The sequence below is a fragment of the Odocoileus virginianus genome, chromosome 11 (assembly GCF_023699985.2).
Source record: "Odocoileus virginianus isolate 20LAN1187 ecotype Illinois chromosome 11, Ovbor_1.2, whole genome shotgun sequence".
In the NCBI taxonomy this organism is placed as follows: Eukaryota; Metazoa; Chordata; class Mammalia; order Artiodactyla; family Cervidae; genus Odocoileus; species Odocoileus virginianus.
The window spans coordinates 71216508-71236878 of NC_069684.1; the positions used below are offsets into that span (position 1 = coordinate 71216508).

At 44.0% G+C, this 20371-nt stretch overlaps 2 protein-coding genes and 1 pseudogene across 6 annotated transcripts in view; 2 read left to right on the forward strand and 1 right to left on the reverse strand.

Annotated features, from left to right (window-relative positions):
* The window catches only part of DSTYK (dual serine/threonine and tyrosine protein kinase), a 78705-nt gene extending 74226 nt beyond the window's left edge, over positions 1-4479 (forward strand). The window contains exon 14 of the mRNA XM_020891693.2: positions 4255-4479. Coding sequence (XP_020747352.1) covers positions 4255-4267 — 13 coding nt within the window. The 3' untranslated portion in view covers positions 4268-4479. The remainder of the gene's footprint in view (positions 1-4254) is intronic.
* LOC139037553 (prohibitin-2 pseudogene) lies at positions 2320-12223 on the reverse strand (annotated as a pseudogene).
* Positions 12224-12522: 299 nt separating this feature from the next.
* Positions 12523-20371, forward strand: part of RBBP5 (RB binding protein 5, histone lysine methyltransferase complex subunit) — a 39491-nt gene continuing 31642 nt past the window's right edge. For all 5 annotated transcript variants that reach the window (XM_070474607.1, XM_020891686.2, XM_070474606.1 and 2 more), the window contains exon 1: positions 12523-12676. Coding sequence is in view for 4 of the 5 variants with exons in the window: in XM_020891686.2 (XP_020747345.1) it covers positions 12658-12676 (19 nt within the window). In the remaining variant the exon portion in view is untranslated. The remainder of the gene's footprint in view (positions 12677-20371) is intronic.

Sequence of the window (20371 nt, forward strand, 5' to 3'; positions counted from 1 at the left end):
CAAAATGGATTAAAGATCTAAATGTAAGACCAGAAACTATCAAACTCCTAGAGGAGAACATAGGCAAAACACTCTCTGACATAAATCACAGCAGGATCCTCTATGACCCACATCCCAGAATTTTAGAAACAAAAGCAAAAATAAACAAATGGGACCTAACGAAACTTAAAAGCTTTTGCACAACAAAGGAAACTATAAGCAAGGTGAAAACACAGCCCTCAGATTGGGAGAAAATAATAGCAAATGAAGCAACAGACAAAGGATTAATCTCAAAAATATACAAGTAACTCCTCCAGCTCAACTCCAGAAAAATAAATGACCCAATCAAAAAATGGGTCAAAGAACTCAACAGACATTTCTCCAAGGAAGACATACAGATGGCAAAAAAACACATGAAAAGATGCTCAACATCACTCCTTATCAGAGAAATTCAAATCAAAACCTCAATGAGGTACCATTACACACCACTCAGAATGGCTGCTATCCAAAAGTCTACAAGCAATAAATGCTGGAGAGGGTGTGGAGAAAAGGGAACCCTCTTACACTGTTGGTGGGAATGCAAACTAGTACAGCCACTATGGAAAACAGTGTGGAGATTTCTTAAAAAACTGGAAATAGAACTGCCATATGACCCAGCAATCCCACTTCTGGGCATACACACTGAAGGAAACCAGATCTGAAAGAGACACGTGCACCCCAATGTTCATCGCAGCACTGTTTATAATAGCCAGGACATGGAAGCAACCTAGATGCCCATCAGCAGACGAATGGATGAGGAAGCTGTGGTACATATACACCATGGAATATTACTCAGCCATTAAAAAGAATTCATTTGAATCAGTTCTAATGAGATGGATGAAACTGGAGCCCATTAAACAGAGTGAAGTAAGCCAGAAAGATAAAGACCATTACAGTATACTAACACATATATATGGAATTTAGAAAGATGGTAATGATAACCCTATATGCAAAACAGAAAAAGAGACTCAGATGTATAGAACAGACTTGTGGACTCTGGGAGAAGGCGAGGGTGGGATGTTTCAAGAGAACAGCATCGAAACATGTATATTATCTAGGGTGAAACAGATCATCAGCCCAGGTTGGATGCATGAGACAAGTGCTCAGGCCTGGTGCACTGGGAAGACCCCGAGGGATCGGGTGGAGAGGGAGGTGGGAGGGGGGACCGGGATGGGGAATACATGTAAATCCATGGCTAATTCATTTCAATGTATGACAAAAACCACTGCAATGTTGTAAAGTAATTAGCCTCCAACTAATAAAAATAAATGGAAAAAATAAAAATAAAAAAATTAAATAAAACTAAAAAATAAAAATAAATAAAACTACCCCGATACTATAATGATAGGTACATGACATTATAGATTTGTCAAAACCCACAGGATATATAATCTAGGAGAGAACCCTAGGTAAACTACGGACTTTGATAATGATGTACCATTGTATGTCTACCAGTTGTAACAAAATTACAACTCTGGTAGGGATGTTGATAATGGGGGAGGCGATGTATGCGTGGGGGCAAGGGGCATATGGGAGATTCCGGTACCTTTTGTTCAATATTGCTGTGAACCTAAAACTGCTTTTCTAAAAGTGTATTAAAAATTAATAAAGATATTCACTTCTGACTTAAAAAGAGACTAGATTCTGGCATGAGGTGGACTTCAGATTCCATTTACAGAGAACTGAGAGTGAAGACACCAGGAAATAAGTTTCTTTTTCCTTCTATAAAGGTTTATTGCCAAACAGAGCAATTTGTCTCTTTTTTGGAGCACCCATAGCCTGAACTCTGACTTCTATAACAAGTTATATAACTTTCCTTGAAAAAAAAAAAAAAAGGCCTTAGTAGACTAGGGGGTACAAAGGTAAATGGGGGAAAAAAACTGCATTGAAAATCCCATCAGGTTTTGTCTAATGTTGTTGAAGGGCTTTAATTTGAACTTCAAATATATTAGCATCCAGTCCACAAAAGATGATGCAAATAATCACAGTGAATTGGAGAGCCAGAGAACTGAGGGGAAACCATCCAAGGGTTTATGTGTTGCTTTTTCCTTTATGCAATGTTTTCCTGTCTTTAAAGAGGAGCAACTGTGGATTTTCTCTTGTAAAGTGATTTTGAATGTCTGGGTTTGGTTTTAGAAATAGTTTTGTAAGTCTTTGCAGTTTGAAATGATACCTCCTTCCTTAAAACCTTTCCAACACAACATGGGGTTTGAACACTCTCCATTGCTGAGGAGCAGAATTAGTTAGCACTCTTGTCCATCAATAAAAATGTTTTGGGATAGCACAAACCAAAAGGCTGTCTTTAGGGCTTCTCTGGCAGTTTAATGGTTAAGACTCAGACCTTACAATGCAGGGGGCCTGGTTGGGGAAATAAGAGCCTGAATGCCATGTGGTGCCCAGCCCCCAACCCCCCTACCCCCCAAAAAGAACCCCAAAAGGTTATCTTTTACAAAGGTCCAAGATATTTAACAGAATGAGAGGAAATTAACACAGTATCTTCTTGGAAACAAATTGGATGCAGAAAGTATCATCTTTGACTTGTTTCTGAAACTATTATTCCATCTGAGGTCGACTATCATGGTTTAGGAGCAAATGGCCCTCTAATATGTCTCTTCTCTTCACTAGACATGTCAGACTATGGAGGCCAATTAGAAGTGAGACGTGAAGTCACTCAGTCGTGTGCAGCTCCTTGCAATCCCATAGACTGCAGCCCACCAGGCTCCTCTGTCCATGGAATTTTCCAGGCAAGAGTCCTGGAGTGGGTTGCCACTTCCTTCTCCAGGGGAACTTCCCAACCTGGGGATTGAACCCAGGTCTCACACATGGCAGGCAGACACTTTACCCACTGAGCCACCAGGGAAGCCCAGAGGCCAATTAGCTCCTCCTTCAAATTCTCAGGTAAGAAGTCTCCTCGAGTGGTTTGAATTAGGGTCTTACCCACGGAGCAGTCAACTGTGGCAAGGGATACTGTGCACCATGTGCCCAAGGTCCTCCTTCTGCACACTTGTGGCTAACAAGCGGCGACAGACTGGACAAGCTACGTAATCTGCATGGCCCTGTGTAAAATGAAAAGGCAGGGCTTCCTTGTTCAAAAATTAAGACTTTCACGATGGCAACAGCAGAACATGAAACCAAGTGTGTGGCCCTTCTAAGTGTGGGGTCTTTTGTGACTACACAGGTCTCATGCCCTGAAGCTGCTTCATCCTGTGGACCTGGACGAACAGCCTCCAAAAGGAATTTCTAGACTCTGTTAAGAGTTGGAACCACTGTTTCTTGTTTTTTTTTTTTTAATTTATCACTTCAGATTGACATGTTTTCCACCATTATTGGACTCTCTTATCCCCTCTTCAGATCCAGTAATTTATGTGGGATTGCCTGAATTATTTACATTAATTATCACTGAACCACCCATTTATTTCTAAGTTTTTGTGCCTTCATTTTATTGTTAGGCAAAATAGCTTTGCATGAACCACTCTCATGAGAAGAGCTGGAGAAGATAATGTCTTTCTCTTTTTCGGTGGCGCCTAGCACCCTGCAGGACCTGAGTTTCCCCACCAGAGATAGAACCCATGTACCCTGCAGTGGAAGCATGAAGTATTTCTTTTGGGCTGCATCGATTTTTTGTTGCAGCACAGGAGGTCTTCTTTGAGGCGCTTGGGTTTAGTTGCCCCATGGCATGTGGGATCTTAGTTTCTGGACCAGGGATCGAATCCATGTCCCCTACTCCGGAAGGCCAATTCTTGATCACTGAACCACCAGGGAAGCCCCTGTCCTTTTTCTTTTTAACTTGAATTAACTTTAGACTTACAGAAAAGTTGCAAAGATAGGCTTACCAGTTTCCATATATCCCTCCTCCATTTTCCCCTAATGTTACCGTCTGTACCTTAACTCCAGTACAGTTATCAGAACCCACAAAATTAACATTGCTGCAATACTACTAACTAAAGACCTAATAGTGAACAGTGAAGGGACTCAGTCATACATATACATGTATCCATTCTCCTCCAAACCCCTGCCTCCCATCCAGGCTGGAACCTAACTTTGAGCAGAGTTCCATGTGCTATACAATAGGTTTTTGTCCGTTATCCATTTTAAATATAGCAGTGTGCATACGACCTTCCCCAAATCCTTAACTATCCCTCCCCTCCACACACACCCTGCAACCATGAGTTTGTTTTCTAAGTCTGTGAGTATTTTTGTTTTGTAAGAAAGTTCATTTGTATCATTTCTTTTTAGGTTCCACATATAAAGGACGTCTGACTCACTCCACTCGTGTGACCCTCTCTGGGTCCAGCCCTGATGTCTCTCTACTTTAGGATCCAGTCCAGGACTGCACATGTACTTGGTTCTCTCCCTGTGTAGTCTTGTGCAGTCTGTAAAAGCTCCTTAGTCTTTCCTTATTTCTCATGATTGACTTTTTTGGGTTTTTTTTCAGCTTTAGTAATAAAAATGTATTGAGAATTCCTGGGGTGGTGGTTATCGCCTCCAGACCACGAGGGAGGAATCAACACAGTAGCAAACCACTGAGAAGTCACACTGTCCCAACAGCCCTGGCCAACACAGGGAGGAAAGTCACTGCCCCAGCAGTGGTCAGTCTTTGTTCATCACAAGGGTTGGCAGGAGCGATGCAGAGGGGCCATCTCATGATAGTGGGGTGGGGGTGGGGTGGGCCCCAAGGTGACTCCTCAAACACCAGGGCAGAAACAGATCCACTTCCTCCCTGGAGGCAGAGTTCTTGGTCACCAGGCTCATTTCTTACCCTTGATGAGACTGTCACTTCCCCGGGTGAAACTTTCACCCTGTAGGTTGAGGACGAGGTTGTCAGCAGTGACATAGATAATGATTTTGTGAGGTGGCGATCGTCTTGGAGATGTTCTGGGCTGCCCGGATCTTGCGCCGCTTGATATAACCTGGGTTCTTGCTCAGGGCCTCTCCCAGCATCCGTGGTGCCTCGGCCTCACCCTCCGCCTGCACGATCTTCTGCCGCTGTTCCTGCTTTGCTTTCTCCGCCAGGAACTGGGTGCGCTGGGCCTCCTGCTGGGTCACTTGTTTGGCTTCCACAGCAGCCGTGTACTAGCGGCTGAAGCTCAGCTGGGTATTGGCTATGTTGTTCAGATGGGGCTGAAGTCCTTGGCCCTCTCTATCAGCTCCCATAGGATCAGCAAGAACACCTGGGCCCACTGGGTGATCAGCTGGGAGGCGTTGAACTTGGCCACCACGCTCTTGAGCACCTTGTTGACAATGGACGGCAATACTCGCTCCTCGCAGTCCAGCCCCAGGCGCTGGTACATGCTGGGCAGCTCCACGGCACTGGGTCGGGACAGCACCCGCAGGGAGATGTTCCCCACCTGCAGGTCTTTGGAGCCTGTGGGGGAGGAAATTTTTCGGGGTCTGGCCCGAATGTCATAGATGATGGGGTACTGGAACCAGGGGATCCTGAAGTGAAGGCCCTCGACCAGAATGGTGTCCTGCTGCACGCCTCCGATCCGATTAAAGAAAATGGCTCTGTGCCCTCCTTCCACGGTGAACACCGATTCGCGGATGCCGTAGGCCACGGCGCCAGCCCCCAGCAGTAGCTTCAGTGCCGTGCCCACACCCAGGGCCAGGAGGGCAGCCATCCCGCTAAGTCCTTCAAGTTCTGGGCCATGTTTGGACCTGAGGCCGGCGGCACCAGTGGTAAGAAGGGGGTGCCGGCCCGCCTCTACCGCACCCCCCCCCACCCCGCTTAGGGATGGCCACCCTTCACACGAGGGTCCGGGCCCCAGGTGCTCGTGGGCTGACTGACTTTTTTGAAGAGTACTAGTTAGTCATTTTGTCAAAGGCTCCTCAACTTGAGTTTGATGTTTTAGCATAAGTAGACTGAATATTATAGGTATGATGTGCACCCTTCCTGATGTTATGCAGCTTATTACTGGTGATGTTGACATTTATCACTTAAGGTGATTTCTATTGAGCTTCTCAATAAGTATCTTATGGTAGACGTTTTGAGAGTATGCAAATGCTGTTTCTTCTCAAACTCCTGCCCTTGTCACTCATTCAAGGAACTTGTCTGCACAAACCACCAGTGTCTACCTAGTGGTGATACTTTCTTTAGTTCTTTCTAAAAACCTTATTTATTGGCTGCACTGGGTCTTTGTTGCTTTGTGGGCTTTCCCTAGATGTGGCGAGCAAGGGCCACTCCAGCCGCGGTGCTCAGGCCTCTTATTTAGGCGGCTTCTCTTGTGGAGGAGCTGGCAATCAGTTGTTTCGGCGCATGCGCTGAGTTGCCCCCAGGCATGTGGAACCTTCCTGGACCAGGGCCAGGGATCGAACCCATGTCCCCTGCATTGGAAGGCGGATTCTTAACCACTGTATCACCAGGGAAGTTCTATAGTTCTTTTTGTCTTCAGGCTTACGGTATCCAATCAAGATGCTGTTTCCCAGTTCACCTTAGTTCTTTCCTTCCCATCCTTTTTAGTGTGGCTATGTGACTGCTTTATAAGGGTCACTGTTGGTACTTTTATTCCACTGGGTTCTCTCCACAGCCGAGTTGGTTTTCGTTTATTTGGGGGTATGTGGTATGCCACCATGGCTCTAAGGGTCAGTCACTACCTCATCTCCATCACCCCACTCACGTTTTACCTCCCCCAACTTCTGCCCTTCTCTTCATACCTGTTCCCTACAGGGGACCAGTCCCCTTATATTCTGCTCTATCTTTTCTGTATTTCTTTTACACAAATGGGCAAATGCAATATGTTTCCTCAAATTCCTTTCTTACTTAGGGCAGCATTCTAAAGATAAATCTTTGTGCTTTGCATTTCTCTCTTGGCAGCGTTTGGCAACTGTGTTGTGTGTGTGCGTTAGTGCTTAGTCGCTCAGTCCTGTCTGACTCTATGGGACCCCACAGACTGTAGCCCACCAGGCTCCACTGTCCATGGGGATTCTCCAGGCAAGAATACTGGAGTGGGTTGCCATGCCCTCCTTCAGGGGATCTGCTCAACCCAGGGATCAAACCCAGATTTCCTGCAGAGCAGGCAGATTCTTTACCAGCTGAGCTACCAGGGAAGCCCATTTTGGTGACTACTTTATATCAATTCACAGAGTTCTCATTTTTTAAAATTAAAGTGTTATTTACTTATTTTTGTCTGTACTGGGTCTGCACTGCTGCGTGGGCTCTTCTCTGGCTGCGGCAGTTGGGGGCTTCCCCTGCGCTGGCTCCTCTTGCTGCTGAGCACCCTCTCCAGGGCGCCGGGGCCTCGTAGTGCATGTGGGCTCAGCAGCTGCGGCACACAGGACCAGCTGCTCCATGGCGTGCGGGATCTTCCCGGATCAGGGACTGACCCCATGTCTCCTGGGTCACCAGGGAAGCCTCATTTATTTTTTTCTTATTTTATCCACACCATGAAGTATGTAGAATCTCAGTTCCTCAACCAAGGATTGAAATTGCACCCCCTGGAAGTGCAGAGTCTTAGCCCCTGGACCGCCAGGGAAGTCCCCTTCCTCATTTCTAAAAGTAGCTGCTGAGTGTGCCACAGTATAGTACACCACAAACGCATGAACACCTATGAGCTAGTGACTCAACTGTGTCCAGTTCTTTGCAACTCATGGACGTAGTCCACCAGGCTCCTCTGTCCATGGGATTCTCCAGGCAAGAATACTGGAGTGGGATGCAATTCCCTTCTCCAGGGGATCTTCTCGACCCAGGGATCAAACCCAGGTCTCCTGTATTGCAGGTTGATTCTTTACCATCTGAGTTATCAGGAAAGCCCATGAAGACTTAGGTGGTTTCCAATATTTTGCAATTACAAACAGTATGTGTATGTGTATTTTTCCATAGCTGGAGGTATATATTCAAGTGATTGTCACAGATCATTCTCCTCTGCCAATCCCGCCTTTCTTTAGGAACTGGGAGCCGTGCTAATGTTACTGTCCATAAAATCTTTTCTTTCTTCGCTCTCCCTTTGAAGTCTGTAATCTCTGACAATAAGCGTAGACTGTGGTCAGGAGTATTTCTGAGACTTTCTGAGAAAGTCTTCACTCTGTCTCAGCCAATAATTTGGGTGGCACCCCAGTCTTGTACTACAGTAGTGGTTCTCAACTTTGTCTGAACATTAAAATCACCTAGGAATTTTTTTAATATAACATGCCTAGGAATGCTCTAGGTAGATTCTGTAATGAATGCAAGATCTCTGGTGTGGGACTCAGGCACCTATGTTATTTTGAAATGCCCAAGAAATTCCAGTGAGAAGAAATTTAGTGTGGCTAAAGTTGAGAACCACTGGTTATATCCTTGAAATGTTACAGTAATCTCCTGGCCCTCACCATAGTCCCTGTGATTTAAGCCAGCTGCAGAACAAACTCTGGCTGATCAGGAGGTGCTCCACGCAGAGAATTCCTGAATTTTACCTGGAAAAGAGGTAAATACCTGCTGGCCTAATTTCAGGAGGATCCGTCAAAGCCTTTAATGAGGGCCTAGCTTAAAAAAAGTTCTTTCTTACATACAATCTGAATGACTGGTACAAGCTGCTTCAGGGTGAGAAGGAAGAATATTAAATTTCCCTTTCTCTCCTTCAACACGCAAATCTGGGTACCTTCCTTTGCAGTTGGTAGTATTAATAAGACTTTGTAGGGAATTTCCTGGCAGTCTAGTGGTTGGGACTTTGCACTTACACTGCAGGGGGGGCAAGGGTGTGATTCCTGGTGAGAGAATTAGGATTTTGCATGCTGTACAACTTGTCCAGGGGGGGAAAAAAAAGACTTTTGTAAAGTAAAAGTCTACCAATAACAAACTACCAATAACACTTTTTCATCAAAGATACTACAAGTATAATACACCTCATTATCCTATCTTAGTTATTCTTAGTGCTAAGAAACAAACCCACTGCTAAATAATTATGAGATACAATCAAATGTAAGAAATATCTCTATTTCAGAGATTTTTAAATGTGGGAAAGTATACACAGAATTCGTGAAAAACAGATCTTTAGCTTAGACTTCTCTGAACTTCACGCCTATAGGATCACTTGAATTTCTCACAGGCTACTCAAGCCTAACATGCCCCATTGGGGTGCTCTTCACCTACATTACCAAAGCTATTCCTTTCCCTACATTTTCTATTTTGGCAAAATAGAAACATGGATGTCATACTGATCTTGGCGAGGCAGCAGCGAGCGGGGGCATGAAGCTAGATCAGGAATCCTAGCCCCCAGTGAAAAATTCATTTATTATGGAGGCCGAAAGTGTAAATGCAGGTACAAATTTATCACTAGAGACAGAGCACAAGTTTGGACAGCACTCAGAGAAACGTTTTAACGTGGTGACCCAAGGACGAAGGAGCAGAAGAAACTGAGGAGGGTCCTGGAATGCAGGAACGGAAAAACCAGACCCTTATCATCCTTTCCTCCCCCATGCTGTAACTGTTAATGGATTTCAGGTCCTCCTGAGCAGTATAACCTGTCTCCCTGGCATCCCACAGGGAGGAGGTATCTGCCTTACTCTTCCCCCACCCAGTAGACGAGCCTCATCCAATCAGCAAATGACCTGCAAGACCCCCACCCCGCTCCCTGGACCCTGGCTATAAAAGTGGACCAACGTCGGTTCTCCCTTGAGCTGGCCCGCTGTTCTAACAGGGTCTCCCGCTCTAATAAACTTTATTTCCCTCTCATTCTGTCTCATGTCTGGAAATTCTTTTCCAACCCGAGCCCATCCCACAACAGTTAAGACAGAAGCAAGGCAGGGACGCACCCCCAGAGAGAAAGGGTTTGGGCGTCTCCCCTAGTGAGGAGGGGCACGGAAAAGAGTCATTTCTGCCGAGCCTTTGTCTTCCTTCTGGGCAATCATCTGCTTTCTCTTCCCACACCTGACCTACCTGGGACCCTCCCCTGGGTACACATACACCCCTCATGGATCTCAAAGTGCAGGCTTCTGAGAGGAGCAAGGTTCATTACGGCCTGGCAGTATCTCTTGACTTTAGATCCACAAGGAGCCTTTCTACAAAAGTATAGTGTCTCCCTTGTCCAAAAAGAGGGGGGAGTGGAGATCCCTTAATTCTTTACGGCTTCACCCCTCTGGGTCCTTGCCATGACTGTTACCTTAAGTTATTTGTAAGAGACCAACACTGGCTCTTTACCCTGTTTCTGTTGCCACTTCCATTTCGGAGGGCAAACAGAAGGCTGACTGTAAATGCCTTAGCTGGAGCCCACCCATCTCTCGGCTCAAGAAATGCTAAGTTTTAAGTATCCAGCCTGGAGCCCACTTCTTCATGCCCCATGAAATGTAAACAGGAGGCCAGTTGTAAATGCCTAACCTGGAGCCCATCTACCTCCTACAGCAACACCAGCCTACTGACCTCCTGTTACTTTCCACATGCAACATGTCCTTCCCTTTTGGTCAGTTCTGTCTGGTACCTCTCTCCTGAATGCATTGCCTTCTCTTTCCTCCACTGTGACTCTGAGTTAAGTAAGTCTTCCTCATTTCTACAAAATTACTACAGTAATCTCCTGACTACTCTCCACCATTCTAATCAATCCCTACTCCACACTGTCCTTGTTTTCTTTCTTAAACATCAATCTGATCAGACTATCCTTGCCTAAAAATCCTACAAGATGAATACTCCATCCAAAAAAATAGGTGAAGGATATGCACAGATCACCTCACAGAAGAGGAAAACACACATTTGTACATGTGAAAAACTGATGATCATCCTCATTAAGAAATAAATGTAACCATGACATTTTTTCACCTATCCCCAACTGACAAGAGTTTCAGAGGACAGATTAATAACGAATGATTACAAGGGTGTGCAGAAATACTCCTACAGTCATTGTTAATAGTAAAATATTTTGGATGACATTTTGGAATGTTTTGGATATGTGAAGGAATGCAATCTGCCTGTTAAAAACCAAAATCCAACCCACTAAATTTGAAGATCTAATTGGCATTATTAAACTACATGGGTAACATCCCATCTAGTAAACAGAAGGGCACTACAAAATACAAAGAAAGTGAAGTAGCTCAGTTGTGTAGCCCATCAGGCTCCTCCACCCATGGGATTTTCTAGACAAGAGTACTGGAGTGGATTGCCATTTCAGAAGCTTCTTACAGGAAGAAGGGTGGGGTAAGGGAGCTATTAGCAGAAGAAAAGAAAGGATAATTTTTAGGCCAAGAAACCTTCTTTCAGGGAGGAAGGAAGTGGCAAGGGTTTTATCATGCAGATTGCTCCTTCAGGGGGAGTTTGGGGTGGAGGCTGGAGTGGAGAGGGCCCAGGAGAGAATTACCTCGCTGGTGCGGACCAGAAAACTTCAGATAAGCCTATAAAGACTACGTTTCTGGGGAAGGCTGAGACAGGGGAAGGCTGAGACAGCACTTAGGTCAGGTATTAGATCTAGATTCAGTTATCTGTGGCTTTAGTACAAGTGATGCTGTTTTGGGCCCATGGTTTTTTCTTTAACATGCCTAATTTCTCTGGGCCTCAATTACTGCACTTGGTCAAATGGAGCCACTAGCTACCTTAACAGTCTCAAGGAAGTGAAATAATTTAGGGAAAAGTAGTAATAGTTAACATTTAGTAGGCATTTGCTGTTCTAAGTACTTTATATATGTTAATTCACTTAATCTTCACAATAACCCTGTAAGCACCACCCCCATTTTACATATAACAAGACTGAGGCACCGAGGACAAAATACTGCCCAAAGGGTAAGTTAGTAATAAGAGTGAAGCTGGGATGACTGGTTTTAAATCTAGATAAGAGGATCTAGCTTCAGTCCTTTTTTTTTTTTTTTCTTCCTTGCAGCCACTTATGCCCATCTTGGCTTTTTTTCTTTTTTTTTTTTTTTATGATTGCCCACGGCACCCATAGTCAAAGCTCGTTTATATAGAATTTGCCCATTCGCTAGTTACATCAACCGTTCTGTCGTGGCTTCGGGCATCTCATCACAGCCCCGCCTGGTTGAGCTCCAGGGAACGCAGTCACCTCTCATTCCCATTCACTTTCGGCGTCCTGGCGAAAGCTGGTTACAGGGTAGATCCTTGGATAAATGCCACTGGACGTTTCCGTGGGATCGACACATACCTTTACAAACGTGAAATAACTTTCCAGACTGAGACAGGTACCAGACAAGCAGCGCGCGCACGGACTGAGTACCGCCCTCACCGCCGTGAGACCCACCGCAAGCTCTGGGACGGACCTGTCCCGCGGGCCCCTTTACTTCAGCGGCACCCAGTCGGAACCTTTCAGTCGCGGCCGAGGCACCCCGCCGGGACGGCGCGCGGAGCACATAGCAAGGGCGGGTGAGTCGTCTAAGTCCGTGCCTGAACCGTCTAACTCACTTACCTCGCGCCTCGCGGGGACAGCCCCAAACTCTGGCACGTGGGAAAAACCGAGTGACGACAGCATTTTCGTTCCTTAAAAAATACCACAGTCAAGTGGTTCCGAGGGTGATCCGTCTTCTTTTTGGTTAGGCATATTCGTGGGCAGCCCGCCGGAAACGAAGGCGGAAGCGAGGGCAGGCGGCGGAAGCCGCGGGGTCCTTTGAGGCAGGGAGTCTCCAGGGCCTGCGCCGGCGCTCTGCGGCGCCCCCCACTCGGACGCGGGCTTCGCGGGCGGGCGCGGGCGCGGGTGTCGTCGGTGAGCCGAGGCCGGGCGGCCGGAGTCCTCAGGCATGAACCTCGAGTTGCTGGGTGAGGAGGGCTGTGGCTGCGTTCGGGGGAAGCTTCGGTCCTGGAAAGTAGGGGCCCAGGCGGAGGGGACGCGCCTGCAGCCTCAGGGACCCGGCACTGGACGGATCTGTGGGCGCCTCGGTCTGGAGTGGCGACTGGGGCGGGAAGCCGGGCTTCTGCCCTAGCGGAGTGCGTCGCTTTCTTCGGGCGTGCTTTGCAGTTCAGTTGTGGAACGACAGGGACAGGTAGTTTGCGAGTTACTTTCGAATACAGGGGTCCCAGGTGCTGCAGAGCCCAGAACAGGACCAGAGTTACGCTGGGGCGGGAACCTAGGAAGTGAGGTGAGGCTCTGAGCACTTGTCAGGGTTTGGTGAAACATGGGTGCCTAAGGAGGGGAACTTGTGTGTTTTGTAGTAGCAGTGTCTCATTGAGTAAATGAAAAACTCTCAGAGGCTGCTGACCTGAAGGCGCTAAGCAAGTAAATGGTACAGTTGGCGCTGGAATCCAGTTGCCTTGACTTTATGTTACTTAGCAGGGACGCTGTGTCAAACACTGAGCAGTGAGCTGGAAGGCCGTTTTCTCTTGTCACACACTCTGATTCATTTCTTCCCCACTCTTTACTCAATCTCTTTAAAAACTGAGGTCTTTCTGGGTTTTCATCAGGTAACGTTTAGCATCATAGCCTAAGGATGTCAGGTTTTCAAGAACTTCTAAGTGACTTAATGTGTTTCTGATTTTAAAAAAATTAAATTCAGAAGATAGGCTGACGCTCCTAAGGACTATAAAGCTTTTTAAGGAGTGGTTTTTGCTTTTAAGGGCTTCCCTGGTGGCTGAGCGGTAGAGAGAGAATCCGCCAGCAATGCAGAAGACTCAGGTTCGATCCCTGGGTAGGGAAGATCCCCTGGAGAAGGAAATAGCAACTCACTTCAGTATTCTTGCCTGGGAAATGCCAATCCATGGGATCACGAAAGAATCAGACATGACTGGCCACTAAACAACAGCAAAGGGCTAAGAACATCTAAAAGAGGGAGTGAATATCTTTGGGGCAGAGTAAGAAAGGTAATCCAGAAAGAAAAACAAAACCTGTGGAGTATTTGCAGTTTTGAGTGGATATCTAAGACTGGCAAAATGTTGAAAATACTGGGAGGAATGCTTCTTAGGAATATGTTTGCGCTAAGGTGTCAGTGAAATGAATCCTAAAGGTATTTTCCTGCTTGGCTGGGTTGTGGGTACTGTGAATAATGTGAGAAGGTGAAGAGAGGGTTGTTGCTGTCTGATCTGTGGGGGCTCTTGAATGTACAGCTGAGAAGTGTTGCTTTTTAAGGAAAGTAGAGCAGATGCGTTAAAAGGTTTTGACCTGTTAAGTAGCTCAGTCAGAGCTATGATTTTTTTTAAAAAAGGTTTATCTGACAACAGTGTGGGGTGGAGTCTTGGAAGTGGTGAAACCAGCTTAGAGGTCTAGGGTAGGTGAGGGATACAGAAGATCTGAACTAGAAAATGGGAAGAAAAGACATAGAGAATGTAGAGTTGACAGTTTGAAAATTGATTGCTTATCATGGTGGTGGTGCTGGTGCTGGTGGTGAGGAAGAGAGGGGAGTGAAAAATGATGGGTTGGGACTCGATCTTGGTGCTATTCATAAACATTTAAGAACATCTGGAAAAGACAATTAACATTGGGTATGTCAAGTGTTGACCTGGGATTTAGGAGAGAGGTTTGTGCTTATGAGAGAGATTTATAATACTCCTACAGGTAAGCTAATCAAAGCCTTGTGGATAGATGATAAGACCCAGGGAGAAAGTGGGAGGCGAAGAAAAGGAAACCGCTGAGGACGGAATCGTGCATAGTAATCGCTCTCTCAGGGGTAAGAGGAGGAATGAGTGATAACATACCAGCTAACGGTTACATGCTGCTAGCTGTGAGCTGGGCCTGATTTCAAGTGCTTTTCGTGTAAGTTCAGTAGAGGTGAAGGAGCATACAGGTTAGTGCCGCCTTCCACAGAAGCGACTGTAGAGCAGTTGAGGCTCAGAACTGAGAAAGGGCCACTCACTTTTTGGGCAACTTGGGATTCCTTAGCAACTTGAACAGAAGCTAATTACCGTTTAGGAAGATGTGGGAGATGGAATGGAGGCAGAGTTGATTCTTGTTTTTAAAAACTGGGGGATGGAGGAGAAGTAATAGGCTCATATCTTGAGAGAGAGCAGAGTCATGGGACGGAGTTTTCTTGCATGGTACAGAAGTTTCATGCAGGTAAAACTTCGGAAGGAACATTAGCATTGGAAGGTTAGACAGTTTAAAAGACTGACCAGATTCAAAGGCTATACTCCTCTATGGCAGTGACTGAATTTTCCCAGTGAGAAGGTTGGTTATTGCAGATGAGGAGACAGGGACAGAAGTGACGTGACTGTGGGGGCACACTAAAGCGTGTCTGGCCGTAAGGAGAGGGTGATAATGTGTTCCTAGCGTGGACTCTCACATACTTTACCTCTGCAACCACTTTCTCTTTTAAAAAAATTTTATTTATTTATTGGGCTCTGCTGGGTCTTAGTTGCAGCGTGTGGGATCTAGTTTCCTGGCCAGGGTTCAAACCCAGACCCCCTGCATTGGGAGCACTGAGTCTTAGCCACTGAGGCCTTGCTGTGTATTAGGCAGTATGCACTGGAGATAAAAGTTAAGAGTTTTTCAAACTTAACTTCAACTCACAGTAAGAAATGTATTTTGTCATAACCCATTGTATATACATGTAACTAAGTTTCTCGAAATGATACTAATTGTTTTTTTGCTCAGTGGCCTCTGATGTCTTCTGTTCTAATCTATTAAAGAACTTGTGTGGCTCACTGAATGATTTATCCATTTGTGATGGATTGGGTCCTAATGTTTGATAAACACTGAAATAAGATACAGTTTTTGCCCCGGATAGATACATAGAACTAGGAGGAGAGGACTTCCCTGTGGATCAAATGGTAAAGAATCAGCCTGTGATGCAGGAGACCAGGGTTCAGTCCCTGGTCCGAGGGGGACTTCAGGGTTAGGAAGTTCCTATGGAGAAGGGAATGGCAGTCCACTCCAGTATTCTTGCCTGGAGAATTCTGTGGACAGAGAAGCCTAGTGGGCTACAGTCCATAGGGATCGCAAACAGTTGGACATGACTGAGCGACTAGCGCACACACAGGAGGAGAGGGGTGTAAACAAATGACTGTATGATATGGAACCACAATAAATGGTAGGAATCCATTATGGGAATCCAGCTGAAAGAACAGCTAATTCTGCGTTGTTGGGGCGGCAGTAGAATTTGGGGATGATTTGATAGCAGAAGCGTCATTTAAGTCAGACAGTAAAGATGGAGTAGGATTTTTCCAAAGGGAAGAGATGATGAAGGTGATTACCAGTGCAGAGAACAGTAGGGGCGAACTTGAGGCATGGACATGATAGTGGCTTACAGCAGGTGCTTAGGGTGGATTATGCAAGATTCTGTCCCAGGTGCTAATGGGGATTTAGTCAAAGATAAAATAGTAAACACTGGTTGGGGCCAGATTATTGCTTTCTAAAACTATGCCTAGGATTTTAGTATATAGTTTATTTTAGCAGGGGAGATTTTTGAGCAGGTAAGTGATGTGATGAGATTTGGGGCCTAGAAAACAGGCTGTCGCAGCTTTGTTAAGGATTGATAATGGAGGCCAGACTGGAGCCAGGGAAATAGTAATTATAGCAGCCGTGGCTTCAGATTAGGTTGTGGTAAGATCAGTTACTTAGCCACCTGCAGGTTGCAATTCTCTAAAAAGAAATGGTGCTGACCCTTGTCATCACCTGTTAGATTGAGGAAGTGGAATGGAAACTGCTACTCTGGACCTAACTGTTACAGTAGGAAATAATTAGTTGGCAAGTCCAAAATACTTCCACTGGGAGAAAAGGACCTTGAAATTTTAGTTCCTGATACCAAGTTTTTAAGGAGGAAGATGTTGAGCAGTTTAGGGACTAGGTGGTATTCCATGTCATCAGACTGGGAGAAAGAAGTCTCTAAAGACCTAGAAAGCGAAAAGGCAGTTTGGAGAAGGGATCGTAACTCGAAAAAAAGAGGGGGCCCCTGCAGGACCTGGTGTGCTCCCACTGAAAGCAGTCTAAACTCAGATTCTCAAAAAGAGAAGGGTGCGTTGCTGAAAGTGAGTCTATGAGGGTGACACCAGCTTTATTTATTTTTAAATCATTGGCATTAAAAAATAAATAAATAAATAAATCATTGGCATATATATAGTTGCTTGGCACCAACTTTTAAGAATCATGCCAGGAGGGCCTTCCTTGGTGATCCAGTGGCTAAGACATCACCTTCCAGTGCAGGGGTTACAGATTCAATCCCTGGTCAAGGAGCTAAGATTCCACATGCCTCTCACCCGAAAACCCAAACAGAAACAATGGTCCACATTAAAAAAAAAAAGAACTGTAGGTAATAATTTAAAAAAAAAAGTTTCAGGAAAGCTAATGTGATCAAAGGTCAATACTGTAAGAATGAGGCGACTTCATTACGTGGAGTGTGAAGGCAAGGCGGAGGGGCCAGCGGGGCAAATAGAGTGACCAGTGGGCATTGCAAAAGGAAGTCCTTCATAGAGAGAGGGTTAGGTGGGTCATTTAGCTCACTTCTCTTGCTTGAGTTATGTTCCTTGGGCTGGAAGGAGCTTGCATGTGAAATAGTGTTGAGGATCTTTGTATCTTGGGGAGAGAAAAGACATGCAGAAATAAAGGAGATGGGCAAAATTTTGACTTTCTAATAAAGGACAGGTGAGTTTTGTAAATCATAGACTAGTAACCTTGAGGTCAAATTTGGGCAAGTTTATAAATTATAGTGCACCTATAGTTAAGAGTACGGTTTCTTGGTCAGGTTCCAGTTTTGCCAGTTTTTCACTGTTAGTTGGGGAAATGACTTGACTTAATCTTTAAAATGGATTATGATAGTATTCCCTTAATAGTGAATGGAGAGGATTGAATGAGACAGCGTACAGAAAATCTTAATACAGAGTTTGACACACAAGCATTTAGTAAAGGTAGCTGCTAATGATAAATGCAAGTTTGAGTACTTGAAAGAATTGATAAGCCAGCATGAGTTCAAGTCTAGAAAACTCATTAAATTTCTTTATGCTTTTCAAATTAATATATACAGTAAATATTTATCACACAGTGGAAACGATGCAAGTGTTGTTTAGTCACTAAATCGTGTCTGGCTCTGCGACCCCATGGACTGTAGCCCACCAGGCTCCTCTGTCCATGGAATTCTCCAGGCCAGAATACTAGAAGGGGTTGCCATTTCCTTCTCAGTGGGGAGCTTTCCAACCCAGGGATCAAACACACATGTCCTGCATTTGCAGGCAGATTCTTTAACACTGACCAACCTGGGAAGCCTATTCCTACACATTAGGAGATGACAGAGCTAATGATTTTTAATGCATTCATGTTAGGTACACACTCATAGTATAGAATTTTAACCGTAAGTGCTTATTTATTTGTTTATGTCTTTATTTGCCATGGCACGTGGGATCTTCATCCCCCACCAGGGATTGAGCTTCTGTCCTCTGCGTGAAGTGTGGAGTCCTAACTGCTGAGCCACCAGAGAATTTGCTATGAATGTTTATTTTTTTAAAAGTGATCTTTTTTTCCCCCTGCCTCCTCCTTTCTTTGTTGATAATCCCATGTATCTCCTTCCATATTTTTCTCTCTGCCTATTTGTATGTGTGTATATACACGTTAACAAAAAAATGAGATTGGATTATATATACTTTGTGTCTTTTTTTCACTTAAGTAGCTCGCATAAAAATTCTCAAGAGAATTAGTGTAATTTATCCATATTTGCCTGGGAAGTCCCATGGACCAAGGAGCCTGGCGAGTCACAGAAGAGTTGGACACAACTTAGTGACTATACGACCACAGTCCATCTTTGAATACAGCAGTTCATTCATTCCTCTAATAGGCGTTTACCTTGTTTCCAGTTGGGGGTCAGGAGTTGTTTTTTTTGGTGGTTTTTTTTTTTTTGCAATCAAGAGCAATACTTTAAAAACTCTTGTCCTTACGTACCATTGTTGTGTTTAGGTTTCCAGTTGTAGGGTTATTGAGATGAGGGATATTTTTGCTTTTAATAGATGCTGTCAGATTCCTTTTCCAAACTGCTGTAACAATTCCCATTTTTATAGACAGTGACTGAAAATATTCCTTTATTCACATTCTGCCCCCAGCAGGTGCGCTGTCTCTAAATTTTCCTGTCTGATGGATGAAAGTGGCATCTCATGTTTCATTTGATTTACATTTCTCTGAATTTGATGTTTTCGTTTAGAGGCCATCTTATTTCTTCTTTATTCATATTCTTTAGCCTTTCTTTTTGATTGGTTTTCCTTATTGTTGTATAGACTTGCCTTATAGTATAGATACCAACTCTCATCCATCATCTACATTGCCAGTTTTTGTAAATCTTTTGTTTATGGGACCTTGTGCCATGCAAATGTTCCAGTTTTTATATAATCAGATGTATTTCTCTTCTTTTGGTTTTCTCATTTTGTTAAAGTCTTCCCCACTGTATATTATACATGGAATCTCTCAATTTTTTTCCTAAGATTTTTTATTTTAAAAATCACTAATTTACCTGAAATTTGTTTTTATATATGATATGAGAGAGGAATCAGAGCTGTTTTTTGTTTCAGACAGATAGTTGTCCATCCATATAAAATAAATTCTCCACTAAATTGAAATGTCATTTTTATCATATGTCAACAGCCTTGCAGTTCATTTAGAATTGCTTTTACATTTGTCTTTAATCCATCTGAAATTGCATAAGATTTATCAGTTTTTAGAGAAAGCCATTAAGCTTTTCTACCCCAGAATGCATTGTAAATTGCCTTTTCACTTATTCGTATTTTACAGTCTTAAATAAGATTTTACAGTTTTCTTCTTTATACATGGCATGTCTTATTACATTTTTCCTTAAATATTTACGTTTGTAACGACTGTGAATGGAATTTTCCCCTTCATTTTCATTTCTGGATGTTAATTGCCAATGTAGAGAAAAGCTATTGATGTTTGAATGTTTTCCTGATATAAAACCACCTTGCCTTATTTTCTTACTAATTTGGTGGTGGTTTTTTAAATTAAAATTTCTTCTGCTTTTTAGATAGTGAGTGATACCAGAAGAGAGAAATAGTGTTATTTCCTATATTAATGTTTAAACCAGTTGTTTCATTTTCTTATTTCATTGGCTATTATTAGAATGAGCTATTGAGTTTTAGCAAATATTTTTCAATATCTACTCACAGGATTGTATGACTTAAACATTCTTGATCAAGGATATACATTCGAATGCATTGTGCTATTGTTTGTTCCTTTGGAACGAGTTTGGAGTGGGCCTGTTCTTTCCCCTCCCCACTCCCCTTGCTATATACCATTATGCCTTCTTATATGGTAGAATAATAAACTCTTTAAGATTTTTTGTGTTTAGAATTTGATTATAGTTATTTACGTTGCTAGAAATTACTTTTCTGTAGAATTTATAGGTGATTCATAAACCTTGTACCATTTATGTTCTTAAGTGAAAGAGACTTGTTTTCTTTTCTTTTTCACCCATCTGTATCAGGTTTTGTTATTATCTCTGTTGGTTTTATAGGACACTACTCTGTGTACTTTTTCTGCTTAGAAATAGCTTGAATAACATTATACTTAATTTTGTGCCATGAGATTTAGAGGAA